The following is a 25753-nucleotide window of genomic DNA, read 5'->3' as shown; positions in this document are numbered from 1 at the left end:
CTTCTACAGCAGTTCCCTGGCTGCCTCCCTTGCTCCCACAGAGGCTTCTCCTGTGCCTCGGGTGTCCCATCCCTGCTGGAGCCTCGCTCTGGCTTGGCTGTTGTCCCTGGCATTCGCTGGGCACCTGCTTATTTGCTGTGCTCACTGTTGTCCCAACTGCCAGGTGGGACCCTGGCAGACTGTTCTGTCATACCAGGTCCCTCAGGCCTCAGAGAAGGCTGAGGATGGATACTATGGGGCTCTTGGCAGTCACCTCAACTCTGTTCAGCCCAGGACAGTGCTAAGTTCTCTGAGGTCATTGTGCCTACCCCATTCATCTTTTTAGTCCACCTGCCCTGTCCTGCTAGCCAGCCTCCCGGCTCAGAACTCAGGGCATGGGAGGTAGGGGGAGGGGTGTTGGGGGATGGTCACAACAGATACCCAGTGGCCTGACAAGCCTTCTTGGGCCAGCCCACCCTGCCCTATAGCGGGGAGTCCACAGCCCGTAGGGAGTCAGAAAACTACTAATGAAGCACCACCTCACAGGGCTAAAGTTTCCTATTTCTGTAGTCAGGATTCTTCAACTCCAAGCTGGGAAGAGTTGACACATGCCTTTAACCCCAGGACCCAGGGGCAGAGGTAGGTGGGTGTCTATGAGTTCAAGGCCAGTCTGGCCAGCATAGTGAGATCCAGGACAGCCAGGACTACATAGAGACCCTGCCTCAAACAAAAAAACAAACCAAATTCTCCAATGCAAGTGTGCCCCAGCCCTGGCTCACAAAGCCTTCTCTGAGAGCCCAGCTCCCCACAGTTACAGTCATGTAGGCAGCCAGTCTCTGCTGTGGTCCAGGACTTCCCTGGGGACTGCAACCATTCCTCGTGTATCCCAGTATCCTGGGAATACTAAACCCAGTCGGAGGCAGCAACACTACAGGAAAGACCTCAGGCAGGCCTGACCTCTGACCTAGGCCAAGAGTCCTCTGATGTCTGCCCCCACCTCCCTGAGACATGCAAGTCCATGGAACAGGCTTCTGGAAAGAAGAAATTGTTTCAGGCCTAGTACCTTGGAGCCAATGCAAGGAACAGCAGTGTGAGGTGGTTATGAGAGTAAGGCAAAGCGTGGACTGTGAAAGCCCAAAAATCATAGAAGGATGCTAGGTCCCTACGTCCTTCCCCACTGGGCAAACACCTACCTCCATCGTATATGTCTTTCCAGCACCTGTCTGGCCATAAGCAAAGATGCAGACATTGAAGCCATCGATGCAGGAGGTAATGAGGGCCTGCACCTCCTGGAACACCTAGAGGGACATTGGGACCAAGGGTTCCAGTGCTGCTGGCATGTGGGACCCCACAGCTCCGACTTTAGCCACCTCCCAGCTCATGCCTTCATCAATGAGAACCATATCACTCGAGAGGACTTAACCAGACCACCAGCACAGGGCTGGGGACCCAGATCCCAGCCTGTTCATTCTCAGGGAAGGCAGAGGCTAGCATGTGCCTGACCCTCATCAGGACAGAGCAGATGTGGGCTGTCCCTGAGCAGAGAGGAGCGTGAAGCCACGAACCCCATGGTGTTCACGTTGCTCAGCGTTGGCACTGGGAGTTGGGGTGGGTGTCAGGGACAGTGGGGAGTTCTAGAAAGTTCCATAGGACTGTTAGAAGGAACTCAGGGTAGGGAAGGCTGGCCTCCAGGGCTAATGGCAGATGAGTGAGGCCTCTGGGGTGGGAGGAGCTATGGGATGGGCAGACCTAAAGTCCTTGGATAAGGCAGGCTCTGTGTGGCTCTCTGTCCCTCAGGCCTCAGACTGTACCTTCCTACCCTCTTCTTTCTTCCAAATGGAAGAAGAGTAAGCCATGCTCCTCCACTCTTAGGTTATTTTTTTTCCACCTAGTCTTGACCCCTGTCTTTCCTGTGTGCCTGTCCCTTCCTGTGCTGTCCTTCCGTGTCCCTGCGGATGCCCTGCTCAGGGAGCCACACTCACATCCTGCTGTGAGGCCCACGGGGAGAAGACCTTGTCCAGTTCAAAGGACACAGGCTTGCCCTTATGCAGAAGGTGGATGATGGAGTCATCGTCAGGGTCAAAGGTCACAGCATTGGTTGCCTCAGATCCTTCCCCATCCTCCTTGGTGACTGGCCGGACTCGTGCAATCACCCGGATATTTCCTAGGTTGGTTAAAGATGGAGAGATGGAGCGGATCAATGTCAGACTGCAATTCCAGGCAGGCTGGTGGCCCGGGAGTCCCATCTTCTATGCAAGAACCCAGGAGCAACGAATCATCAGTCACTCAGGCTATTGTGTCAGTTCACTTAGTACATTTTCTTCCAGAGCAGACAAACTTAGGGTGCTTTGCCTTGTGGCCAATCACTGCAGCCAATCTTGGTAACACTCTGTGGACTTGAGTTTCCACGTCTGTTCAAGGAGAAGCTAGATTTCCATGAACCAAGGGATTTATTCTATTAATATAAAGGGGCATGGGGGGGTCGGTGTAGGGGCTGGAGAGATGGCTCAGCAGTTAAGAGCACTGTCTGCTCCTCCAGAGGTCCTGAGTTCAATTCCCAGTAACCACATGGTGGCTCACAACCATCTATACCCTCTGATGCCTCTTCTGGGATGCAGGTGTACATGCAGATAGGGCACTCATATACATAAAATAAATAAATAAAATCTTTAAAAAAAAAATAAAATAAAAGGGGCCTAGGGAATGCTAGGCAGCACATGGGTACCAGATGGGCAAAAAGGACAAGGATGAAAAGGGTGGTTGGCAGTGTATCCAGGGAGCATGGACAGTAGGACAGCTACACACGTGCTGGGACACTGCTGGGGTTCTCTGGGTGACTGATGCTCATTGTCCCTTCTCCCAGCCACCATGAATAGGGTGAGGGGGTGTAGTCTGGGGACACAATTGACTCCCCAGTGCCTGCAACAGCAGCTGGCACACAAGTAGGTGCTCCCTAGTTCTCGGGGAAGACATCAGTGAGGCCCCAACCTGGAACAAGTGCCACTACTGCACAGTGCCCTACCACACGCCCCAGGCCTGGGCGGAATGTACCAAGGGCAAGGAACTTTGAAGATGATCAAATTCAAATCCAAGGTAGACCATTATTAGCTATGTGTCTTTAGGCAAGTTTCCTGGCTTTTCTGGGGTCCCTGACTCCTCAGCAGCAGCAAGCATAGCTCTAGGGATAACAGCCACGCAGCTGAGGACACTCACCCTTCAGCCGTACCAGTTCGTTATGGCATTTCTTGCGCAGCTGCAGCTCCCGGCGATACTTGCGCAACAGCTCCTGGTTGTTGCTGTTAACCTCCTCAATGGCCTGGCCAATCTGGGGAGCATGCGCAGTGCCATCAGAAGCCTGGCTCTGTTAGCTCCCCTTTACCTGGCCTGGTGCTGATACCCTCACCTGCCCGGGCTGAGAACCTGACATAAACCAACCTTCCCCAATAACCCCTCTGGCGAGGTCTAGCCAGTACCCCCATTTCATAGACACAGAAAAAGTGAACTGGAGAATAAGAATGAGCAAATACCTAGGACTTGAGAATCTGGTTATAGTGTGATGCAACTATTTTGAAATGTAACCTTTGCCAAGGAGTTAGGGACAAGAACCCATGCAGTGTGTTTCCTCCATGGGGTAAAGGGACATAGCGACACTAACCCTGGGGTTGATTCTTCACCACATCCGTGTATTACTGACATAACTATTTAAGGAACTATTTCCTTTTCCCACAACATATCTGTCTCTGCAGAGCTGGCATATGAACTTGAGAAGCCAGCAGCTATAAAAGGCTCAGACACAGGAGAGACGCTGGCTATTCTCACACTGCGTGAGGACGAAATGGGCACCTAGGGATGAAGGTTGGCGGTAGAGCATTTGCCTACCAGGTGTGAAGCCCTGGGCTCGATCCCTAGCATAGCAAGCAAGAAAGGAAATAAACACAGCAAGGCAGGCATGGTGCACTGGATGCCAGTAATTACAACACTCAGGAGGCTAAGGCAGGAAAATATCGAGTCAAGGTCAGCCTGGGCTAGGTAGCAAGAGCCTCTTTTAAACAAACAAACTGAATAGATACTGTAGCGTGGATGGGAGCTCGTGAGAGGACAGGGTGTGTATGTGAGTTTGTCTGTCATTTGGGAGTAAGGCAAGATGCACAGGGGCTCTGAACAAAGCTAACTCACCTCAGCTTTGACACTCCTGAGAGCCTCCTGCAGCAGCAGGGGGAAGCCCCGCACCTGCCGCTTGAGCCCATTGTAGTCATTGGTGAGGGTCCTCAGTGCAGGCTGCAGTGTCAGCAGGTTGGTTCTGACACCTATGGGGCAAAGGTGTGAGGTACCTGGGCTGCCAGGCAGAGGCCTGGGGATGGACACAGCCAGCTTCGGGCTCACCTGCCAGGTTCTCGTGTACTGCCTTCATCTCCACCTGGGCCCTCGCAAAGGCCTCCTCAATGGCCCGGTTCTTATCCTCCTCCAGGGACTGCATCTCCTCCAGCATCTGCCCGTGTGCCCTCTCCAGCTCTGCCTCGTACATGGCAATCTGATGGCCGGGACAGGGACAGGTTCGGGGGGCGGCGAGAGAGTAAGTGTCGGAAGGAAGCCTCCCTCCCTCCATGACATGGACATGTTACAGCTGGCTGGTATAGAGGAATAGAATGTCCCACTTTCCCCGACAGGGCTGTCACGGCTGTCACCTCCCTATATTAGCCCCAGCTCTAGCTGGTCTATGCACACAACAGGTGATAGGCCATGTGGTCCCAAGCCACATGTGCTCAGAAGATTGGACATACTGAGAAGCATACTCAGGTAGCAGTAGGACATACTGAGCACACCTGTGGACTGTGGGAGACAGCCCCTTGGGACCATTTTCCTGAGAAGGGGGCGTCTGTGGCCAGTTCTGTAGATGAGGGAACAGAGCTTGACCACACAGCCAGAGGAAAGGAGAAACTGAAGCCCAAGTCTGTGGGGTCCCCACTATAGCCCTCTTGGCCTGCACACCTGAGCCCGCAGCTGTACTGTCAGCTGATGGGAGTTCTGCAGCTGCTGCTCCATCTCTTTAAGCACCTGCCGCTGCATGGCCACTTGCTCCTGCAGGTGCTGGTTCCGGGTCTGGGACTCGCTGAGGGCCTGCTTGGTTTTGGATGACTCCACCTCCACCGTCTTGATGACGTACTGCAAGGAGAGGGAAGGGCAGAACGAGAGCATCTTTAAAGGCAGCTGGCTCACAGAGACTCACTTCAGCAACCACTGCTGGTAAAAACCTCCAGGAGCCGACAGGTTGCTTCTGCACGCTGCTGCAGAGCCTGCTAGCATCTCCTAAAGGGGAGCCTGCAGGAAGCCTGACTGAGGCCGGGCTGGGCACAAACTGCCAAGGACAAAGACAACACCAGCAGGTGACCTGTGCCTGGCGTACAGGAGCATCTTCACAGAGCCTGCCCTGGCAGCGTGTGAGGAACGATCGAAGTAAAGAACAAGACTGGAGGAAGCCCTTCAGCTACACACACCCGGCACAAGGTGGGACAAGGCCCTTTTAGGGGCAAGCCCTGCCCTGAACCCAAGATTCCCTCAAGGCAGTGCAACCTATGTGGGCCACCCACCTTAACAGGTGGGGACTGGGCCCTCAGACTGGCGATAGTCTCGTGGCTGTCACGCAGGCGCCGGCTGAGCCGTTCCTCCTCCTGTGCCTTCTCAGCCAAGCAGTCCTTGAGACGCAGCTCCACCTCGGCTAGCCGGTCGGTCTTCTGCTGCACCTCCAGGTTCAGTTCCGACAGCATGCCTTTGTTCTCAGCCACTTCCAACTGCAGCAGGGACAGCTTGTCACGGAGCTGGGTGCTCTCCTGCAGGGAGTCAGGGCAGCCAGGATGGGAACAGGGTCATCTCATCTCAAGTAGCTGGACCCACAGGCCCAGGCCAGGGGGCAGTGGGGGCGGGTGGGGGGGGCGCTGCCCTGACAGCTTACCTGGCTGTGCTCGCAGCCCTCACAGGGCACCACCGGCTGTGCCCGAAGCTCTTGCAGCTCCAACTCACAGCGTCTCAGCTCCTGCCTTAGCTGCTCATTCTCCACCATCAGCCTGTCCCGGTGCTTTTCCGCGTCAGTGCCTCCCTGTGGAGAGCCAGGGCCCAGAGGAGGCATGAGCGAGGCCACCGAGAGAGGTGAGGTAAAGCTAGGAGAACAGAGGAAGAGAGAAAGGGGCCAAGGAAGGAGTAGGCAAGCAAAGGAAGAGACTGGAGCTCAGGAAGAAGTCAGAAGAGAGACAAAAGGAGGCCAACAGAGCAAGGCAGGCGCGTGCTGCCTGCTGCCTCAGCCCGGCTCAGTCTATTTTCCTGAGTGTGAAAGTAACACAAAGTCACATTTATGCGCAGAGTTCACACTCCTGTTTTACGTCAGCAAATGAGATCCAGCCCCCTGCTCTATGGTGAGATGTGACAAGTCTTGGAGACAAGACAGCATAAGCTCAGGTAGGAAGGGCATGGGGGCTCAGAGGCATAGCTTGGCACCCACCCCTCCTCAAGATGGTACTGGGGGTCCTCACCAGTTCTGATCGCAGTCGGCTTACTTCCTGGGCCTGGCTAAGGAGCTTTTCCTTTAGACTCTCCACCTGTGGGCACAAAGCCAAGGGCACCGTGAGCCTAGGTCCTCACCACCACAGCCCACATCCAGGCCTCTGGCCCAGCTCCAGGGACAGACATGTAGCCCCTCGGACCCCAGGGCCTTAGATTTCCCTATGTTCAGGCACCACGGCTATGCCAGGAACTCTGGTAAGCTAGCCTGATCTCAGTGGCCTACAGTGCCCCCTCCCTGCAAGAGTGTGCCAGCTGTGGCTCCGCAGGAAGGCCCAAGAGGTACTCTTGGGAATCCCAGGACCCCTCACTGGCACATGCCCCTTCTGACGCCCTGGTTCTAGCTACTACTTATCTGTAAAAAGAAAAAAATTAATATTCTCCTGTTTAAAGAGGACTCTGAAGTCATATGGACAGTTACAGCTGTTGGGTTCAGCCTTGCCCAGCCCCCCCAGCATTTTCCACTGTAGGCAGTTTCTAGTGAGTCAGCCTGTGGAACTGTGCCTTTGGTAGCCAGGCCATGTCTAGGACCTTAAAAAACTGTAACCCGGAAGGTGGGAGTGAATATGGGCAAGCAAAGTGAGGGGTAACCTCTGTGGTGACAATGCCTTGAATAAAAATCCTAGGACAATGACCCTTCCCTGAAGCTGTCCTCCAACAGGATACTCTCCCCTAAAGGCCCCAGACCCTAATCTCACATTAGCCTCCCCCAGGAGCCCTCCTCAGGGGCCAGGCTTGACAGACAAGAGCCCTGGCAGCAGAATTTGCCAGAACGTGTTGGGCAAATCCTTTAGATCCTCCTAGATGACTGTGCAGCTTGGGAACTCTGTGGTGAGAGTCAGGCGGACTCTGGTGGGTTAGGAGGGTTATACATGGCTGCCCCAGAAGTGCCGGGCTCTGATTACTAAATGAGGTGAAGTAATATTGCCTTCGGGCACCGGGTAGGTAAAGCTAGTGACCGCCCCCATCCCTGACACAGAATTGGAGGCCTAAAAAACCACCCAAAGAAGCATCTACAGTGTGGTCCCCAAGGGCCACAGTCTTATGGGAACTCATACCCAGTACCATGAAATTTATCTCACAAGAGAGGCTGATGCTGGGCGTGGTGGTACACACCTTTAATCCCAGCAGAGGCAGGCAGATCTCTGTGAGTTTAAGGTCAGTCTAGTCTACATAGGGAGTTCCAGGCCAGCCAGGGCTACATAGTAAGATGGGGTGGGCTGGGACCTGGATGTTTGGATGTGTAAAATCTCAGATGAGACAAGACTCTGGGAAGCATGTATCCTCAGGGGTCAACATTCCCCAGGACGGGACAGAGTGGCTAGCTGGGCAAGCTGGCTTCTCTGGTCAGGTCAGGAGGAAGAGGGCCGTAAGATCCTTCTGTACCCCTGCTGCATACCCAGCATATCAGCGAAGGCTGGACCCTTGGCGGCCTGAGACCCCACTGAGAGACTGCAAGGCCCAGCCAAGCTGCCCACGTCCTCCAGGGGACAAGCAGGTGACCTAAAAGTTGAGCGAGAAAAGTTACCTTTATTCCCACCTATAACACATTCCTTCCTAGTGGCACTCCCAGCCATGGGCCCAGCAGGAAAGCAAAGCTTATGCCATTTCTCTACCCATTACCACTGCCCATATGGGGCTGAGAAGCCAGTGTGAGAGTGTGTGTGTGTGTGTGTGTGTGTGTGTGTGTGTGTGTGTGTGTGTGTGCGCGCGTGTATGCGCGTGTGCACGTGTGCCCTTTGGCCTGCATGAGTTAGGCAACCATAACGCCAAGCTGGCTTGAAGTCCTACCATTGGGGCAGCTGTTAAGTTAACTTTGTCTGCAAGGCAACTGTAAGCCAAGTACTTGCTCATTGGTGTTCTGAGGGCAAAGTGTGACGTGCCACCTTGCAGCTGTGTCTCCCAGATCTACAGCCTTTAGCCCCTGCCTAGCCCAGAGTGGGCTTGGTGTGTAGTATCTCTGAACAGAGAGGTCTTTCTAGTCCTCTTCCACAACTCTGTCCCACACCTCTGCAGCCTGCGCCATGGCAGCTTGCTAGCATCTTATCAAAGAAAAACCTGTCTGGATAATACGAAGGAGGGAGGGGCCTCCAGGCTGTAGAATCTCAAAGCAGGCAGATCCTGTATGACTGGCAGTTGGGTATTAAGTGTTTGGGGTTCTTTTGCATTTCCTTCACCCTAAAATAAGAGGCTCTGCTCCCTACCTCTCCACACTGCCTCAGCACGCCTAAGGCTGAAGTTCTGACCTTGGCTGTTTCCAATGCTGGCGGATGCTGGGCTCTCAGTCCTGCTGTAGGGAACGTGGGGCTGGCAATGCTTCCTGGGAGTTAGGACCTCTGGCCTGTCTATGCCTAGCTCCTTCTTACATCACAATGGGAACTCAAGTGCTGGTGACTCTGCTGGGACCAACAAGGGGACAGAGGGGATGGTTGTGATAGGGAAGAGTTGTTGACAAGGAAGGAAGGACCACAAAAGACCCCTTTGGTCTGAGATATCAGACACGGTTACCCGTGAGCTCATCTCAGAAAGCAGAGAAAGGCACCCTGTTAGGGGTAGCCTTTGCACCCCCCACCAGGCAGGCATAAGTCACTAACTCCTTCATGGCTCCTGAGGACCGGCTGCACCTGGAGCATGGCATTTAGAATCTGCTGCCGGGTGAGGGCCCCCGCCTGCGCCTGGAGCGGGAGACTCGGCTTCCAGAGGTTTGAGGGCCGAACAAGTGTTGAGTCTTGGCAAACGGACAAGCAGCTGAAACAGATGGACTGCCCAGAGGACTGGATGGAAGACAGGACAGGAAGAGTGGAGAGCAAGGTACCATACCCTGCAAGCATGTGCCTCCCCCACTCACACACAGCTGGCCTGCCACTGTGAGCCTTAGAGACCACACAGGAGCACGGGCACAAGCACAAAGTAGATAGGTGCTCGGTGCAATTCGACAGCAGAGGGCAGTATGCGGAACCTGTAACAGCGAGAGGCGCGGGCAGCAGGGGGGTGGGGGGAGTGGGAGGGTGGGGGGGTGGGGGGGAGTATTGTCCTACCAGAGTGAAGTGGGCACTGGCCTAGCCTTGGGGCAACACCCCTCTCAACCTGTGGGTCGTGACCCTTTGGCAAACCTCTGTCTCCAAAAATATTTACATTACAATTCAAAACAGTAGGAAAATTGTAGTTATGAAGTAGCAATGGAAATAATTTTATGGGGTGGGGGGGTCACCACAACACGAGGAACTGTATTAAAGGGTGGCAGCACTAGGAAGGAGAAACAATGAGCGAGGGAAACTGAGGCAGTAGGCAGAGCAAGTGGGGCCTGTCTGTCTACTGACCTGACACAAACCCACATTTACCATGGCAGAAGGTGGCAGGGGAGAGGTGGGGGTGCCTGCCCAGGTCTGCGTTTTCTCAGCTGTCTGCTCCCAACCCAATGATTACCTCTCAACCTCCCACCGTGCCTAGGCGGCATGGTCAGCAGCTATCTCTAGGCAAAGGAGAGGCTCCACCACGGGCCGCTACAGAGCCTTGCTGAGTTGACGTTTCACCTGGAGCCCCTAGGGGGGATCGAGACTGTAACCCCATTCTGCTGCCCTAGCCAGGGGCATACTCCCCAGCCATAGCCCGTGTCAAGGAGTCCCTTAGTCCTCCACCCCGAGGGGCAGGAGTAGCATTTGAGAACACAGTACGTCAAACCCAACCAGACCTCAGCTCGTGAGAGTAACTGTGGACAAGTCCCTTCGCCCCTCTCTCTCCTTGCTGTTCCGCTCCCCCACCTGCACTATAAGGCAACCTCATCAAGGCCTGGGAGACTAAATGAGAGAATCTATACGCTGTGCTTTCCTAAGGGCCAGAACACGATGCCGTATTTATTCTACTACACACTGAGCAGCTGGCATCTGAAATGCTTAGGACCAGAATTTTTCTGCAGTTTGGATTTTTTAAATTTTCGCATATAGACAATGAGATATCTTAGGCATGGGGTCCAGATCTAAGCAAAGCTTACCTGTGTTTCATATGAACCTTATACACACAGCCTGGGGTCATTTTTACAGTGTTTTAAATAACCATTTTGGGCGTTTAATAAACTTTGTTCAGGCTTAGCGTCAGAGTTGTGGCATCATGTTGATACATGGTTTGGGACTTTGAAGCATTTGGGATTTGGGGGTTAGGGATGCTCATACCCTGGGCTAGCATAAGAGATCTGTAGTGAGCCCCCAGAGCTGCATTCCTGGTGCCTTGCACTAGGCTAGTTCTTAGTAAATGCTATGGATGCTGAATGCAGGAGTGCCCGCAAGCACCACAGTGGGCGGTGAAGGCGGCTGGTGGGATGGTATTGTGCTAGGGTGGGACAACGGATGCCCACCCCACTAAAGACCAGAACTACCACATGACTCCACCCACAGACTGCCATGTGGGGATGTCAGCCCAGAGGAGCCACAGCTTCCAGTGTTAGAAACAAAAGTGAAGGCCGGGGGGGCCTGGGTGTGGCTAAGCACTTGCCTAGCACACGGCAAAGCTTTGGATTCATGCAAGCAGATTTAAAGTTGGCGACTAATTTGATTTTAAAATCAGGCCAGTAAGAACCATTAACTTCAGCAGAGTCGCAGGATACGAAATCAACACAAAAAATCAGTTGTGTTGCTATAACAACAGACAACCCAAAGTAAAAAATAAAAATCATTCCACTTATAGTACAATCAAAAAAGGGGAAGTCAGAATAAATTTAAACAAGAGGAGCTGAGGAGTTGGCTCATTGGTAAAGTGCCTGCTGCTCAGGCATAAGGACCTTAGCTCAGGTCCCCACCATCCATGTAAAAAGCTGGACGTGGCTGGGGCTGGAGAGATGGCTCGGTGGTTAAGAGCACTGGTTGCTTGTCCAGATGATCTCAGTTTAATTCCCAGCACCCATACGGCAGCCCACAACTATCAGTAAGGGCAGTCCCAGGGGATCTGACACCCAATTCTGACCTCATGAATGTGGTGCACAGACAAACATGCAGGCAGAACATCCATACACACACACACACACACACACACACACACACACACACACACACACACACACACATCCAGACATGGCAGCAGGCACCATGCACCTGCAATGCAAGGGCTGGGAGGACAGAGACAGGAACATAGAGCCCAGGGGCTTGCCATCCATCCAGTCTAGTTAGTCTAGCCGAAATGGTGAGCTCCAGGTTCAGTGAGAGACCTCATCTCAAAAAACAAGGTGGAGAGAAAATAGAAACACTGTCTCAGCCTCCAGCTTCCACCCATGCACACACAGGTGCAACACAGGTGCACGCACCTGTACACTCATGCGAATGCATATGCACATGGGCAGACACACACCAAGAAGGCACTGCAGAGCGAAAACTACAAAGGCTGCTGAGGAGACTGAAGATGGCGGTTAAGGGAGAGTACCTGGCGTTCGTGGGTTGAAGACTCAACAATACCCAGAGCAGTCTGGAGAGCCCAGACAATTCCTACCAAAAACCCTAACAGCATTTTCTACAGACATTAAGAAAAATCCCTGCTAAAAATTCATATGTGAACTCAAAGGACACGGAACAGTCAAGTCTTAAACAAGATAAATGGAGGTCGGAGTTTGTAACTTGACTTCAGTACTACAGCAGTCAAAAAGCAGTGTGTCTCTGGCAGAAAGACAGGCATGGAGACAATAGGAAGGATTAGGGAGCCCAGAACGAACCTCACATGTATATTCTAATGGATTTTGACAAGGGTGCAAAGAGTATGCAATAGCAAAGGACAATCTTTTTGACAATTGGGGATGGCAAACTGGGTCTCCACATGTCAAATAATGAAGCTGGGCCCTTACCCACATACCTCAGAGTAATAATATACAAAGAGGATAGCAAATGGATTAAAGACCTAAATGCAAGAAATTAAATGATGATACTCTTAAAAGGATAGAGAAAAGAAACTTTATGATGCTGAGTTTGGCAATGGTTTTTAAAAAATATGGCCCCTAAAGCACAATTTAACAAAAATGATTAAGTAATCCTTAGAAAAAATTAACTTTTGTATTTATACAACTTAACAAAAATCGAAGGTATGGGGGTTGGAAAGATGGTGTAGAAGTTAAGAGCAGTGGCTGTAGCCAGGCATGGTGGCACACACCTTTAATCCCAGCACTTGGGAGGCAGAGGCGGACAGACTCTGTGAGTTCGAGGCCAGCCTGGTCTACAATCAGTCCAGGCCAGCCATGGCTACACAGAGAAGCACTGTCTTGAAAAACAAAAACAAACAAACCAGTGACTACTCTCTCATAAGACCACGTAGCAACTACACTGCAATCAACAACTGTCGCAAGGGATCTGATGCCCTCTTCTGGCTTCTGCAGGTACCACATGCATGTGGTACACAGACACATGTGCAAGTGAAACATACATACACATTTAAAAAAAAAAAAAAAAGTAAGGGCTGGAGAGACGGCTCAGCGATTAAGAGCCCTGACTGCTCTTCCAGGGGTCCTGGGTTCAAGCAACCACGTGCCTCACAACCATCTATACTGGCATCTGATGCCCTCTTCCGGCATGCAGGTATATGTGCAGTTAGGGCACTTATATGTAAAATAAATAAATCTTCAAATAATAATAATAAATGTAAATTTTTAAAAAGTTACAGGTATTGAGCTTCAGGTACCATCCCTGAAACAAAAGACATCAAGCGGAGAGGAAGGAAACGTACAACTCAACTACCGAAATGGCCAATATCCAGACAACTTCTACAACTCAACAACAGACAGGAAAACTTTTACAGAGTTGCTGGCAGCTGGGTGGTGGTGGCTCATGCCCTTAACCACGGCACTTGGGAGGCAGAGGCAAGCGGATCTCTGAGTTCGAGGCCAGCTTGTTCTACAGAGTGAGTTAGTTCCAGGACAGCCAGCACTATACCACAGAGAAACCTCGGGTCAAAAAAAAAAAAAAAAGGAGAAAGAAAGAAAAAGACAAATGAACAAAAACAAAAAAGAAAGAAAGAAGAGGAAAAGAACTTAAACCCCACCATGAGACAGCACTCCACTCCCACTGAGGTAGCTGTTAAGTAAGTGTAATTGAGGATACAGAGAAGCCAGACCCTCTGGGCACTGTTGGTGGACACAGGAAATAGTACAGCCACTGTGGAAACGAGTGTGGGGATCCTCAAAAAAACTGAGCTCGCCATGGAGGTGCACACCTATAGTCCCCGCCCTTAGGAGGCTGAGACAGGATCAGTGCCTGTGTGTTCAAGTAGTGAGCTCCAAGCCAGCCGGGGCTGCACAGCAAGACTCGTCTAAGAAAAAAAAGAAAAAAATAAGATAATAATTATAGCAAATTGTATCAGGTATCTGGCTTACACCTGTAATACCTGTGTACAGAAAGCAGAGAGCGGGAGGGTCACCCCAAGTTCAACAGCAGCATGAGCTAACACAAGATCCTATCTCGTAAAGGCACAGCAGCATACACCTTTAATCCCAGCACTAGGAAGGCAGAGAGAGGTGGATCATCTCTCCAAGAGTTTGAGGCTAGCCTGGTCTACATAGGGAGTTCCAGAGCTAGAGCTAGACCGTGAGACTTGTTTTTAAAAAAAAAAAAATGAAAGGGGGGAAAAAGGAAAAAGAAAGCCCTGACTCAACAATAAACAAACAAGAAAATAAATAATGAAACCCTACATGACTCAGTAATTCTAATTCTGGGCCTGTAAACTGAAGGCAGGACCTGGAAGGGACAGGTGTACACAGGTATCGATATCAATAGTATTCACAACGCCCAGAGGGTGGGCGCTACCCACTGCGGAGTTAATGGGAGAAGCAGGATAGCAAGGGCACACTGGGCTAGAGTGAGGGCTCATCTCAGAAAAACTAACAGTCAATGTCACAAAACAACAACGAAACCCTCTGTGAGGCTCTGGGAGACAAGAGGCAGCAGGAGCAGCCCCCCCCCCCACGGGATACCACACGTCCTGTCCACTCATGACCGGCCCTGCTGATAGCTATAAAGCCACATTCATCAGCCTGACAGGAAATCAGAAAATGGAGTCCACAGGATAGACAACGCTCCCTGCAGCCTCACGGTCAAGACAGCCTCGGACAGATCTATTTCCGGGGTTCCGAAGCCGCGCCTGCCCCTACAACAAGCTGCAGCATGGGGCAGCACGTCTGAGTTCTGTTCTCATATCCGTTTACAGGTGAGGAAATGAGGCGCAGACCGGTAGTTACCTCGCACAGGGCCACAGGCCTAATGAGTACTGTCAGATAGCCAGACTGATCCTGGCCCCAGGCCCAGAAGGTTGGCCATGTGTGTATCTCCATGGCACCGGACCCTACAGAGCATCCCAAAGTCCCAACAGTACAGGTATCATCAGCCCTTAAGAACATTGTAATAAACGGGTAATCGCAAAGCTCACCGATAAAACCTGAGCAGAGGCTAGACACTCGTTTAGAGTTCCCAAGTCATTTGAAGCCTTAGGGTGGGTTGGGCATCCTCCTTAAAGGTGACGAGGAAGCTACAGGCACCAGAAAGGCTGGGCACCTTACTTTCGACTTCTCTTAATAAGCAAGTAGATTTAATCAATTAGAGGGGGCAATGTTTTGGGCTAGGAAGATGCTCAGATGCTAAAGACACTTGTTACCGAGTGTTTGAACCTCCTCACCCTGTAGCATCTTCCCAAACCGGAAGAGTGACACCATCTGACTTCTGGTGGGGTCCAGGAGCCCTTACAATGTCCTCTGACCTGCTCCACAGTGGGCAGTGGAGTCTCTGCTCGTCCCTGCCTCCCCAGGTACCTGGTTCTGCAGCTGGGTGGTTGTGGCTTGCCGGTCACTGTCATGGAGGGCCAGCCTCTCCCGAAGGACTACCAGCTCCTCCTGAAGCTGGGACATGGCCTCCACGGTCCTATGTACCACGGGGTCTGGGCCTGGTGACCCCGACAGGCTTGAGCACCTCCCGATGCCAAAGAGCCGCCCACCTACAAGCAAAGTAGTGGCTGATCAGCAGGACAGCGGAGGTCTGCCTGGAGGAGGGAGGCAGCCATCGCATGGACACACCATCAGGGTGGGATGAGGATGCAAGCAGGTGGGGCTAGGAAGATGAGGGCTGAAGGGGACAGCAAAATGGCTTTGCAGGAGACCTCCACATTGGCCTCGGGGAAGTCACTTTAACAGTTGCTTCTGGGGGACAGAACTGCTTAAACCAAGACTTAGGAAAGCAGTTTTTACTGGGCCCCCTCAAAGCGGTGTGTTCCGGGCCAGAGCTAGTGCCTCTCTTGGTGGCCAGCCTGCAGGCAATTTCCACTGGGAAAGAAAGGAGGCTCGCTCAGTCTTCACGCTAATCCCTGCTCTCTCAAGAGCACAGAAGAGAGGATGGGATTTTCCCAGTTGCTCTGTGGGAAGTGGTCACCAGTGCGTGGAGGAGGGGGGCCAAGGGGAGAGTGTGCAAACGCAAACAGATCAGGGCACGCGGAGAGACCAGCACATGAGACAGGAGCGGCCAGGCACACTCTCAGTTTGATGCTCACATGTGGGGATCACGCAGGCACAAGAAAGGGACAAATACCTAGTCAGGCAGGGCCTCAGCCAGAGCCCTCCCCTCCCACTGCTCTATCGTGAGGATAGGAGACAGGACAAGCATCTGGGGTCGTGACCTGCAGTGGGGCTGTGGTGCTTGTCCCAAAGCACAGATGAGGAACATGGCCTGTGCAGTGAGGAGCCAGCACTAGTCCAGGGAGACAAGAGGAGGATTCGCCTTCTCCCCTCAGGAGCCCAAGGGTGGCCCTGCAGACTGTCTGGGCATGCAGAGGACTGCAGCTAGCTAGTGAGCCTTCCACTTCAATGTAGCCTTAGTTTCTGGTTTTCCCAGAGGCTAGGGGACCTCCCTGTGCCTGGCCTCCAATAGTACTGTCCTTGACTACAGTTCTGCAAAGTCCCAGAGTGGCATAGGAAAACAGGAGGCAGCAGCTGTAGCTAGGGTGACTGGGGTAAGGGGTTCTGCTCCCATGAATGGGGCTGGTGTTTCCCCACACACACACTGCCCCCACCCTGTGCCTCCTTCCAGAGAGCTGAGGCTGGGCAATCTGTGATTGGCAAGTGGTGGCCCCAGCTGTGTGGCTATCCATGTGACATGGCATGACAGTCACACAGAGCTGGCCCAGCCTCTGTGATCTATTCTAGAGGGAAATAAGAGCAGCCCGATGCTTCTAGCCAGGAACACGGGGCTGCCACGAGCGACATGTGATCAGGGCGGCCACAGACCGCATTGGTGCACGACAGAATGTGCTAGGCTCGGCTGAGAGCCGGTCTTGCCTCTTTTGTGTTGTCGTTTTGTTTTCGAGACAGGGTTTCTGCGTAGCCTTGGCTCTCCTGGACTTGCTTTATAGACCAGCCTGGCCTCGAACTCACAGTGATCCACCTGCCTCTGCCTCCCTGAGTGCTGGGATTACAAACTTGCGCCATTGCACCCGGCTTGGTCTTGTCTCCTGAGTCACGTGGCAAGGACTCTGTGGGCTCTTCCTATGTGAAACAGGGACAACGTGCCTAACCCGAAAGCAGCCCTGGGAAAGGGTCCCATGGGTAATACAAGTGTGAGTGACCCACAGGCCTCAGCAGCATCCGGGACTTGGCTCCTGTTCTGGGAGGCTCTGAGCCCCAGACCTCAGCATGGTACCCCATGTAAGGGGCCAGGAGTTGAGTAGAACTCTAGAGTCATGGGTGGTGGAAGAAACATTCCCGAAGAAGCTAAGGAAGGTCTGAGAATGGAAAGAAGGGAGTAAGGGTGAGACCCAGGAGGGTGCCTGAGCAGAACATGCCTTGTGCTGAAGAAGCTGTGCCAGCCCTCATTGCTAAGAGGAACTAGCCTTCCTCTTAGGGTTTACCTCACCTAGATGGCCAGATGGTGGCCATGTGGAAAGCCTGGCTGCCCATTACTTACCCAGACCCTACATCTGCCCTGAATCTAGGTGGACCAAGACTCGTACAAAACAGGCACTGGCTCAGACTCCGAGGGTGTGACATCCCTCCAACAACCCCAGCAAGTTCAGACACAGGGACTCTGAGAGAGCATCACCTTTCCCCCACACTCCCAGCTTGCCCTGAGGCACCGGAGGATGTTCTTTCCCTGTGATCAGCCAGCCAGTACTTACTGCTGAAAACCCAGAGGACTGCAAAAGGGGCCTGGAGAACCTTCTAAAACCAGTCACCTCTAGGTGCCACAGCAGGCAGAGGATAATGGAACCACAGGCTGAGTTTTCACAGCCTGAAGGGAGGGGAAACAAACACCTGCCCTCTGGCTCCTCTGACCAGAACACAGCCAGGCCTCTGCCGAAGGCACCAGTGGCGTCTGGGAGGCTGCTCCAGCCAGGGCCCTGCTTTAGATGGGGGCTGGGAAAAGACAAAAAGAAGGGAAATTCAACCCCAGCCTCCGGTGGCCAAGGTCTCTTATCACTGGGTGGGGCCCTGGTGGCCCTGGGACAAGTGGAAGGACAAGAAAGAGGACAGACACATGGCTGTCCATGGATCTGGAAGAGGCTGGCTGGAGTCTCAAGTTCATGTCAGGTGGCCAGTCTAGCTGAGCCACCTCCAGCTGTGGGACAGGGTGCTGGACAGCTGGGACCGCACAGGAGCCTCCCTCCTGCACTAGCTCAGCCAGAGTGTGGCAGACAGTAGGGCTAGCCTCCTTTACCTGTTTTTTCTACATTCATGGTACCACCAGCTTCTGGGGCCTCCCGGTCCCGCCTGGGGGCCGGCGCCTGCCTCTTCAGGAGCTTGTCTTCTTTCGTCCCCTGACTCTTGCTCTCGCACCCCTTGTCCTGTAGGGCCTGCTGCCAAGACACAACCAGAATCCTCTCGTGAAGGGAACTGTGCCAAGGAGGAGGGACCCCTTTGCCCTGGGTTGGTGAGCATTCTTGTCCCAGGGCCCAACAGTGTTTTCACCATGGAGGTGTGGACCAAGAGTCCTGCCTGGGATTGGGAAACCATACTAACCAACATCCCATGAGAAGATGGTGGTGATTTATTCTTGGGCCCCACAGTAGTCAGCCTCCCCATCAGTTTAAAAAAAAAAAAAAGGTTCTAAGTACCTATGCCCCCCTCCCCCAGTTGAAGTTTGTGGTGTCCCTGCAGGCTCTGTGGAGCAGGAGACACCAGTTCCTGCCATACACATGACAGTCTTGGGGCAACTCCCCTGTAGTATCATCTGCAGCAACACCTTGGCAGGTCTCTAGTGAGGGATAGCACACTCCTGGGACTAGGTGACTGCACAGTTCATCTGACCAGGAGGATGACCACGCTGCCTCCTTCACGCTCTGTCTCATGGGGCTATCCAGGGGCAATGTGACCCCACGTCTGGTCAAGCGACTGAGGCAAAGGTGAGCAGGTGAGTGGGGAGGGGCAGGAAGGGGTGCTTCGTTCAGAGACGTGCCCTGTAGCTCACTGTGAAGGGTACCAAGCAAGGGTGAGGACAGTGTGGGAAAGTACGAACCCTTTTGAGGGCAGGACACAAGATACAGATGACAGCAAACCCGAGAGCTCACAGGGTCTTTCTGTGTGCTCGGCATGGGGGTGTGCACACACAGAGAGCCACCAAGATAGAAACAAGAGCAATTTAAATTTGGGGAGTGGAAATAAACCTCACAACAGGAGAAAAGGATTTGAGCCGCTATCTGGGGTTCGACTTCTTTACCTTATAAACACAATTTGGTTTGTTTATGCCCACAGAGGCATCTGGAAAGAGGCTTTTATGTCTTTGTGCCCTCTCAAGTCAGGTGTTACCCGTTTTTTCTTTTTTTAATTTACAGGTTCTCACTCTGTAGCCCTGGCTGGCCTGGGATCCGCCAGGCAGAGATCCACCTGCCTCTGCCTCCTCACTATTGTATTGAAATGAAAGGTTTGTGCCAACATCCCAGGGCCAGGTGCTACTTTTTTTCTTCTTCTTCTTCTTCTTCTTCTTTAAATGCTCTGTACAGGGACGGCAAAGCCCCAAAGAGATAGCATATCACCTGCGCGCTGTGTAGCCATGAACGAGTTGTGCACCCTCACTAGAGCTGTTTTCTTCCTCAGGCTGGAACCATTAACCTCTGCCTCTATGCCCTCAATTGGTAATGGCAGCCACAAGCAAAACACACTTAAAGCACCCTGTATACAGTAAGCGCCACATAGATAGATAGCTGGGATCGGTTTATAGTTTCTCTAATCTCTACTCTTTTACTTTGAGCATCAAAACACCAATCAAAAGAAATGCAAAAGTGAAAAATCGGCCAGCAGGTGCCTGGTTAACCACGCCCTCAGCCTCTCTCCCCCTCACTCTTGTATTTAGGAAAATTCTCCTCAGCTTAATTGTGTCCCCACCCTTCAACCAACTGCTACACAATCTCAGTGCAAGGTGGGGGTGGCAGGGATGGCAACAGTTGGGAAGTTTTCCATTTGCCTTCAGACGGGAGCAAAGGTTACACTATTTCTGGGCCACTGCCGGCCAAACCATAGGAAGGACAGACGTCCCTGGGGATGGCGGGGTTGGGGGGAGGGTTGGAAATTCCTGCAGCGCCTTTGGAGCTTTAGTTACTGGAGCAAGGCTGGACTGCCTGAGCCTGTGACCTGCAGGTTGCCTCACTGTGCTTGGGACACACTTGGGCACACATCTATGCCCATAAACAAGGCCGAGTTGTGCAGGGGCCGGAAGGACATGAACTTGGAAGCCAGTCGCTACCGGCTTCTGACTGGAACGTCAGCAGAAGTGCTGAGCCCAGGCCTCCGTAGCAGCCACAGCCCAGCACCCCATAATCAAAGCTCAAGAACAGGGCCACCACCCAGCTGAGCTGCAGCTCCTCACCACAACCTCCTGATTTAACTTCCCTCTGGTTTCCTTAACTGTTGTCTCACCAGACCAGCTCTCCTCGAAGACCTCATGGAGGAGAGGAGTCGGTTCAGATCTCAAAAGAATCTCACAAGAACTAAAAACACGGTGAGACAAAGACTGTGCTCCCCCGAAACACTGTCACCCCCCCAGCCCAGGACTACATCTGCCGGAAGGAGGATGGCTCAAAGCTGTGTGTTCCCCCAGCACCCATCCTGCCTACTAGCAGCACTCACTTTATCCCACATCTGCTCAGTGGCGACCTGGAAGGCCAGGATGTGTGCGTGAGGCCATCAGACACTCGGTGGAAAAGCCAGGCATGGTGGACTATGCCTATTGCCACAGAATGAGGCAGGAGTATCCGCCATGAGCTCCAGGCCAGCCTAGACTACAGAGAGTCCCTGTCTCAAAAATATAAAGAAGGATCGGAGGGGTTACATGTCCTCTCTCTTAGGGAAATCTGGACAGCACCCCCAGATAACTCTGGTCCTTCGTGCTCTGAAGTCATGTCCCTGGTGCTCTCCTATTTGTACTCGCACATTTGAGGTCACCAGTGACTTTCTGGAGCCTCCAGTGGACTAGCACCCTACTGTCCTTCTCAGCATCCCTGCACCTGTGCAGCCAATCCATAAACATCTGTTCAGCAAATACACGTATTAAAACATTAATACAGGGGCTGGAGGGATGGCTCAGAGGTTAAGAGCACTGACTGCTCTTCCAGAGGTTCTGAGTTCAATTCCCAGCAACCACATGGTGGCTCACAACCATCTATAATGAGATCTGATGCCCTCTTCTGGCATGCAGGTGTATGTGCAGGCAGAGCACTGTATACATAATAAATAAATATTAAAAAATAATATTAATACAGGGGGGCTGAAGAGACCACTTAGCAGTTGAGATTACTGCTCTTTCAGAGGACCCAGGTTCAATTCCTAGGAGCCATATGGTGGCTCATGACCATCTTATAACCCCAGTCTAAGAAGATCTGTTGCCCTCTTCTGGCCTCTGCCTGAGTATATGTGGTGCACAGACATATCCAGGCAAACACCCTTTAAACACATAAAAACAAATCTTTTAAAAATACACAAATACAAGCACAGTTCAGCAGTTAAGAGCACTTGCTGCCTTTGTAGAGAACCTAGGTTCAGTTCCCAGCATCCACATGGTAGCTACAGGGATCCGATTCCTTTTCTGGCATCCTCAGGCAGCAGGTACAGGTATGCATATGGCGCATATACATATATATAGGCAAACATTCATACACATAAAAAATAAATCTAAAAGCAAACCTCACACCAAGCTAATGTGGCTGGGTATGGTAGCACACGCCTTTAATCCCGGCACTCAGGAGACCTCTGTGAGACAGGGCTAAGATAGTGGGATCCTGGCTCAGAACAAACAACAAACTAATACTAATGTGGACCAGCAAGATGGCTCAGTGGATGAAGGCACTTGGTACCCCTAGAACCTGTACAGTAGGAGTGACAACTCCTGTCAGTTGTTCTCTATCCTCCACAGGTGCGCTGTGCTGCCCCCACCCACGCCCACCCACGCCCACACATACACACAATGGACTTAAAAGATCAACATCGCGGCTGTTTCTTGTCAAAGGAGCGCTCTGTGATCAGAGGTAACACACAAGGAAGACTGAGGATTTTGCCGTCACCGCCGTCGAGGGCATTTGGTGGTGATGGAAGGAACCTCAGGCCTCGTGTGTGCCAGGTAAGTGGTGGCCCAACGCTAAAGCGCGCACACAAAGCCCAGGTACGGTTTATGGGGAAATCTCCAGCAGAATATGACGCGGTGCCTAAGGGGATGGAGGCAGTTCTCCCTGACTAACGTGTGTGAAGAAATCTCGGAAGATGGCCGTGAAGGAAACAGCAAGCCGCAGAATAACGTGTAAAGGTAAACATATGGACCGCGTAACTGGTGGTGGTGCAGGTAAGGTAAGTGCATGAAGAGGAACCTTAAGAGTGGACGTGTGGGGGACCCATGAGGGGCCCCCAGCTTCCAGGGATTGGACTGTGGCGTCCTTGCGTTCTTCACGCCATTTGGGTTTGTTCGTTCGTTTGTTTTGGGTTTCTTGTTTGTTTGGGTTTTTGAGACAGGGTTTCTCTGTAGCCCTGGTTGTCCTGGAACTGGTTCTGTAGGGCCAGGCTGGCATCAAACTCAGAGATCTGCCTGCCTCTGCCTCCCTTAAAGGCATGCGCGGCCGCCACTGCCACCATCACCTTCTACCCCATTATTTATACCTCTCTTTGCTCCGTTTGTCATCAAGCTGGCAGTTTTCACCAGTCCAGCTCTCAGCCTACCGTGTGGCCAACAGCAAGGTACTAAACCTCTCCGAGCCAATGTCCTCGTCCGTACAATTCATACAAAACACTATCATTTTGTTGAGACATGAGATCTAATGCTGTGTCCCAAAAGTGTTAATGAAAACCAGTCTCTCAGGCTGGAGAGATGGCTCAGAGGTTAAGAGCACTGACTGTTCATCCACAGGTCCTGAGTTCAATTCCCAGCTATCACATGGTGGCTCACAACCATCTATAATGTGATCTAATGCCCTCTTCTGGCCTGCAGGTGTACATACAGGCAGAGCACTGTATATGTAATAATAAATCTTAGAAAAGGAAAGGAAAGAAAAGAAAACCACTCTCTCGGGCTGGAGATGGCTCAGAGGTTAAGAGCACTGTTCTTCCAGAGGTCTTAAGTTCAATTCCCAGAAACCACATGGTGGCTCACAGCCATCTATAACATGATCTGATGCCCTCTTCTAGCCTACATGTGTACTTGCAGGCAGAGCACTGTATAAAAATAATAAATCTTTTAAAAACAAAACAAAACAAAGAAAAAACAACCAAAAAAAAAAAACCACTCTCTGACTTAGGAGGCAGAGGCAGGTGGATCACTGTGAGTTCGAAGCTAGCCTGGTCTACAAAATCGAGTCCAGGAAGGCCAAGGCTACACAGAGAAACCCTGTTTCAAAAACCAAAAACAACAAAAAACCAAACGACTCTTTCTGTATTAGTCCTATAATCAAACGCCCCTCCCCCAAGTATACAGTAAGTATGCCTTTTGAAAGACAACTGCTGAGAAAATGAATCCCCCTCCCCCATCTCCCTTTGGCCTCTTGTGAGCTAGAGTCTCTCTATGTAGCCCTGGCTGGCCTGGAACCTGCTTTGTAGACCAGGCTGGCCTCAGATTCACAGATCTTCCTGCCTTTGCCTCCTTTAGGATTAAAGGCACGCGCCATGCCCAGTCTGGCCCTCCCTTTGATTCTTCAAACAAGGGAGCACAGGCATTGTCCACACAGAAATAAACAGCCCCCCCAAACCAGCCTGTTTTCCCACTGTCTCCTCCAGCGGGAAATCTTAGCAAAGGCCTCACTTCCCACCTCAGCCAGGGTGTGGCTGAACCACTCCTGTCACCTAAGAGATCTTTCCTGAGATAAGTTGTAATGCAACCTGTTGCATTCATTCAGGCTCTCTCAGTTATGGGCTGCAAAGGGCAAGCCAACAGGTGCCTGGCGGGTCCCCAGCTCTTCTGCCTGCCAGACCCAACTGCTGGAGCTCAGAGGACCAGAGCACACCAGCCACACTCACCCTTGCCACTGCATCTGATGGCCCCAGCTTACCTGCACTGTCAGGTAGAGCCTATGAGGACTCCGAGGACCAGGCCAGTCCACGCTGAGGGCACGGCACTGTGCTAGAGATGGGCGAGCTGCAGTGCGGGCCGTGGAATCTTCCTCGCCGCCACCAGTTAGGGTATCTCTTCCACGCCCTGTCCCAGGACAGACAGACAAGTGAGCTGACATTTTGGGCTGCAGGCCAAAGGCCACTGGCCAGAGCAAGCTGATCTGCCAAGTGTGGCCAGCAGGGCCTCACCAGCACTCTCTACACAGGAGCACAGGTAGGGACAGGGCAGGGCTGCCCCATTCCCTTACCGAAAGAAACCCTGAGATTCTGGAGGGTACCCCAAGACCTTGCTGAAGACTCACCAGTTGTCAGAGTAGATTTTGGGGTCCACATTTGACTATTAGCTCCTCTCAGAGAGCAGCAAGAAGAAGCCAAGACACTGAGTAAGCTGTACCCCACGGGGACACAGCTTTATTATACAGGCTGCCTCTAGGTGGCAATTTCTCCCTTGCCTTCATTAAGACCAAACCCACACTGGATGACCTGGTCCCTGCTGTTTCCAGAAGAATATCTAGGAACAACCAAAGTGCATCTTCTGGGACCTATACTGGGGCAGGACACCCTCCTTCTCCTGGCAGGCCAGGGTGAAAAACAGTACTGTCGTTACTGTGAAATTGTGAAGCCATGGGCTGGAGAGATGGCGCCACAGAACATACACTACTCTTGCAAAGGGCTGAAGTTTTGTTCCCAACACCCACACCTAGTGATTTACAACTGCCTATAAGCCCAGCACCAAGGGATCTGATGCCTCTGAACTCTGTAGGTACCTCTACTCGTGTGCATTTGCTCACACAGATAAATACACACCTACATTAAAACTAAATACATATTTTTTTAAAAATCAATTAAATAAAAGCTTTTTCACCAAGCACATGCTTTTTTAATCCTGGCACCCAGAGGTAGGCAGAGAGGTAGATATATTTCTATGAGTTCAGAGATAGCCTGGCCTACAAATTCCAGGCGATTATAGGACCTTGTGTATTAAAAAAAAGAAAGAAAGAAAGAAAAAAGAAAAACCAGGACATGGTGGCGCATGCCTTTAATCTCAGCACTTGGGAGGCAGAAGCAGGCAGATCTCTGTGAGTTCAAGGCCAGCCTGGTCTACAGGGTGAATCCAAGACAGCCACAGCTAACACAGAAACTGTCTCAAAAACCAAAAGAAAAAACAAACAAAACTCCCCCACAGCACAGCCATGATAAACCGATACCCCAAGGGTAAGACCCTGTAGTGAGGGTCAGTGCCCACAAATGCCAAACCCACAAAGGACCCACAGATATTAGCCGTTAGGACAGTGACTGCCCTCATAACCACTCAGGCAGGTCAGAAAGGCAGAAAACCAGAGACCCTGAATGGTTAACAACATGCCTACAGTCACATAGGGCTTGTATTCAAACCCCATGTACCAACTAACCCTGGCTGACTGTCCCTTTCAAGATGACAAGAACACCACCATCAGGGAATATTTGGGGGGACTTGGAGTGTCTGTTTTTCTTTTTTCTTTGGCTTTTTGAGACAGGGTTTCTCTGTGTATAGCTTTGGCTATCCTGGAACTCGCTCTGTAGACCAGGCTGGCCTTGAACTCACAGAGATCTGCCTGCTTCTGCTTCCAGAGTGCTAGGATTAAAGGCGTGAGCCACCACCGCCTGGTCTGTGTGCCCTTTTTGACTGAGACTCTCTCTTGGGTGCCAAGCCTGTGC

At 52.0% G+C, this 25753-nt stretch overlaps 1 protein-coding gene across 11 annotated transcripts in view; it reads right to left on the bottom strand.

The window, feature by feature from the left end:
* The window catches only part of KIFC3 (kinesin family member C3), a 92905-nt gene that overhangs the window by 4825 nt on the left and 62327 nt on the right, over window positions 1–25753 (bottom strand). For 5 of the 11 annotated variants that reach the window (XM_084755268.1, XM_084755264.1, XM_084755269.1 and 2 more), the window contains 12 exons: window positions 23995–24140; window positions 18192–18330; window positions 15302–15483; window positions 6504–6569; window positions 5930–6073; window positions 5568–5807; window positions 4969–5142; window positions 4363–4510; window positions 4156–4286; window positions 3193–3304; window positions 1962–2143; window positions 1173–1277 (listed from right to left, as the gene is read on the bottom strand). In XM_084755268.1, the coding sequence (XP_084611394.1) occupies window positions 1173–1277; window positions 1962–2143; window positions 3193–3304; window positions 4156–4286; window positions 4363–4510; window positions 4969–5142; window positions 5568–5807; window positions 5930–6073; window positions 6504–6569; window positions 15302–15483; window positions 18192–18330; window positions 23995–24140 (1769 nt within the window). Of the gene's footprint in view, window positions 1–1172; window positions 1278–1961; window positions 2144–3192; window positions 3305–4155; window positions 4287–4362; window positions 4511–4968; window positions 5143–5567; window positions 5808–5929; window positions 6074–6503; window positions 6570–8735; window positions 8874–15301; window positions 15484–18191; window positions 18331–23994; window positions 24141–25753 lie in introns of those variants that run through there. The other 6 variants (XM_084755267.1, XM_084755273.1, XM_084755270.1 and 3 more) reach the window with 6 other exon arrangements.

Source organism: Acomys minous (assembly GCF_964271855.1).
Source record: "Acomys minous genome assembly, chromosome: 14".
Taxonomy (NCBI): domain Eukaryota; kingdom Metazoa; phylum Chordata; class Mammalia; order Rodentia; family Muridae; genus Acomys; species Acomys minous.
The sequence above is the reverse complement of the archived record's forward strand: the minus strand, read 5'-3'. Positions and strand labels throughout refer to the sequence as shown.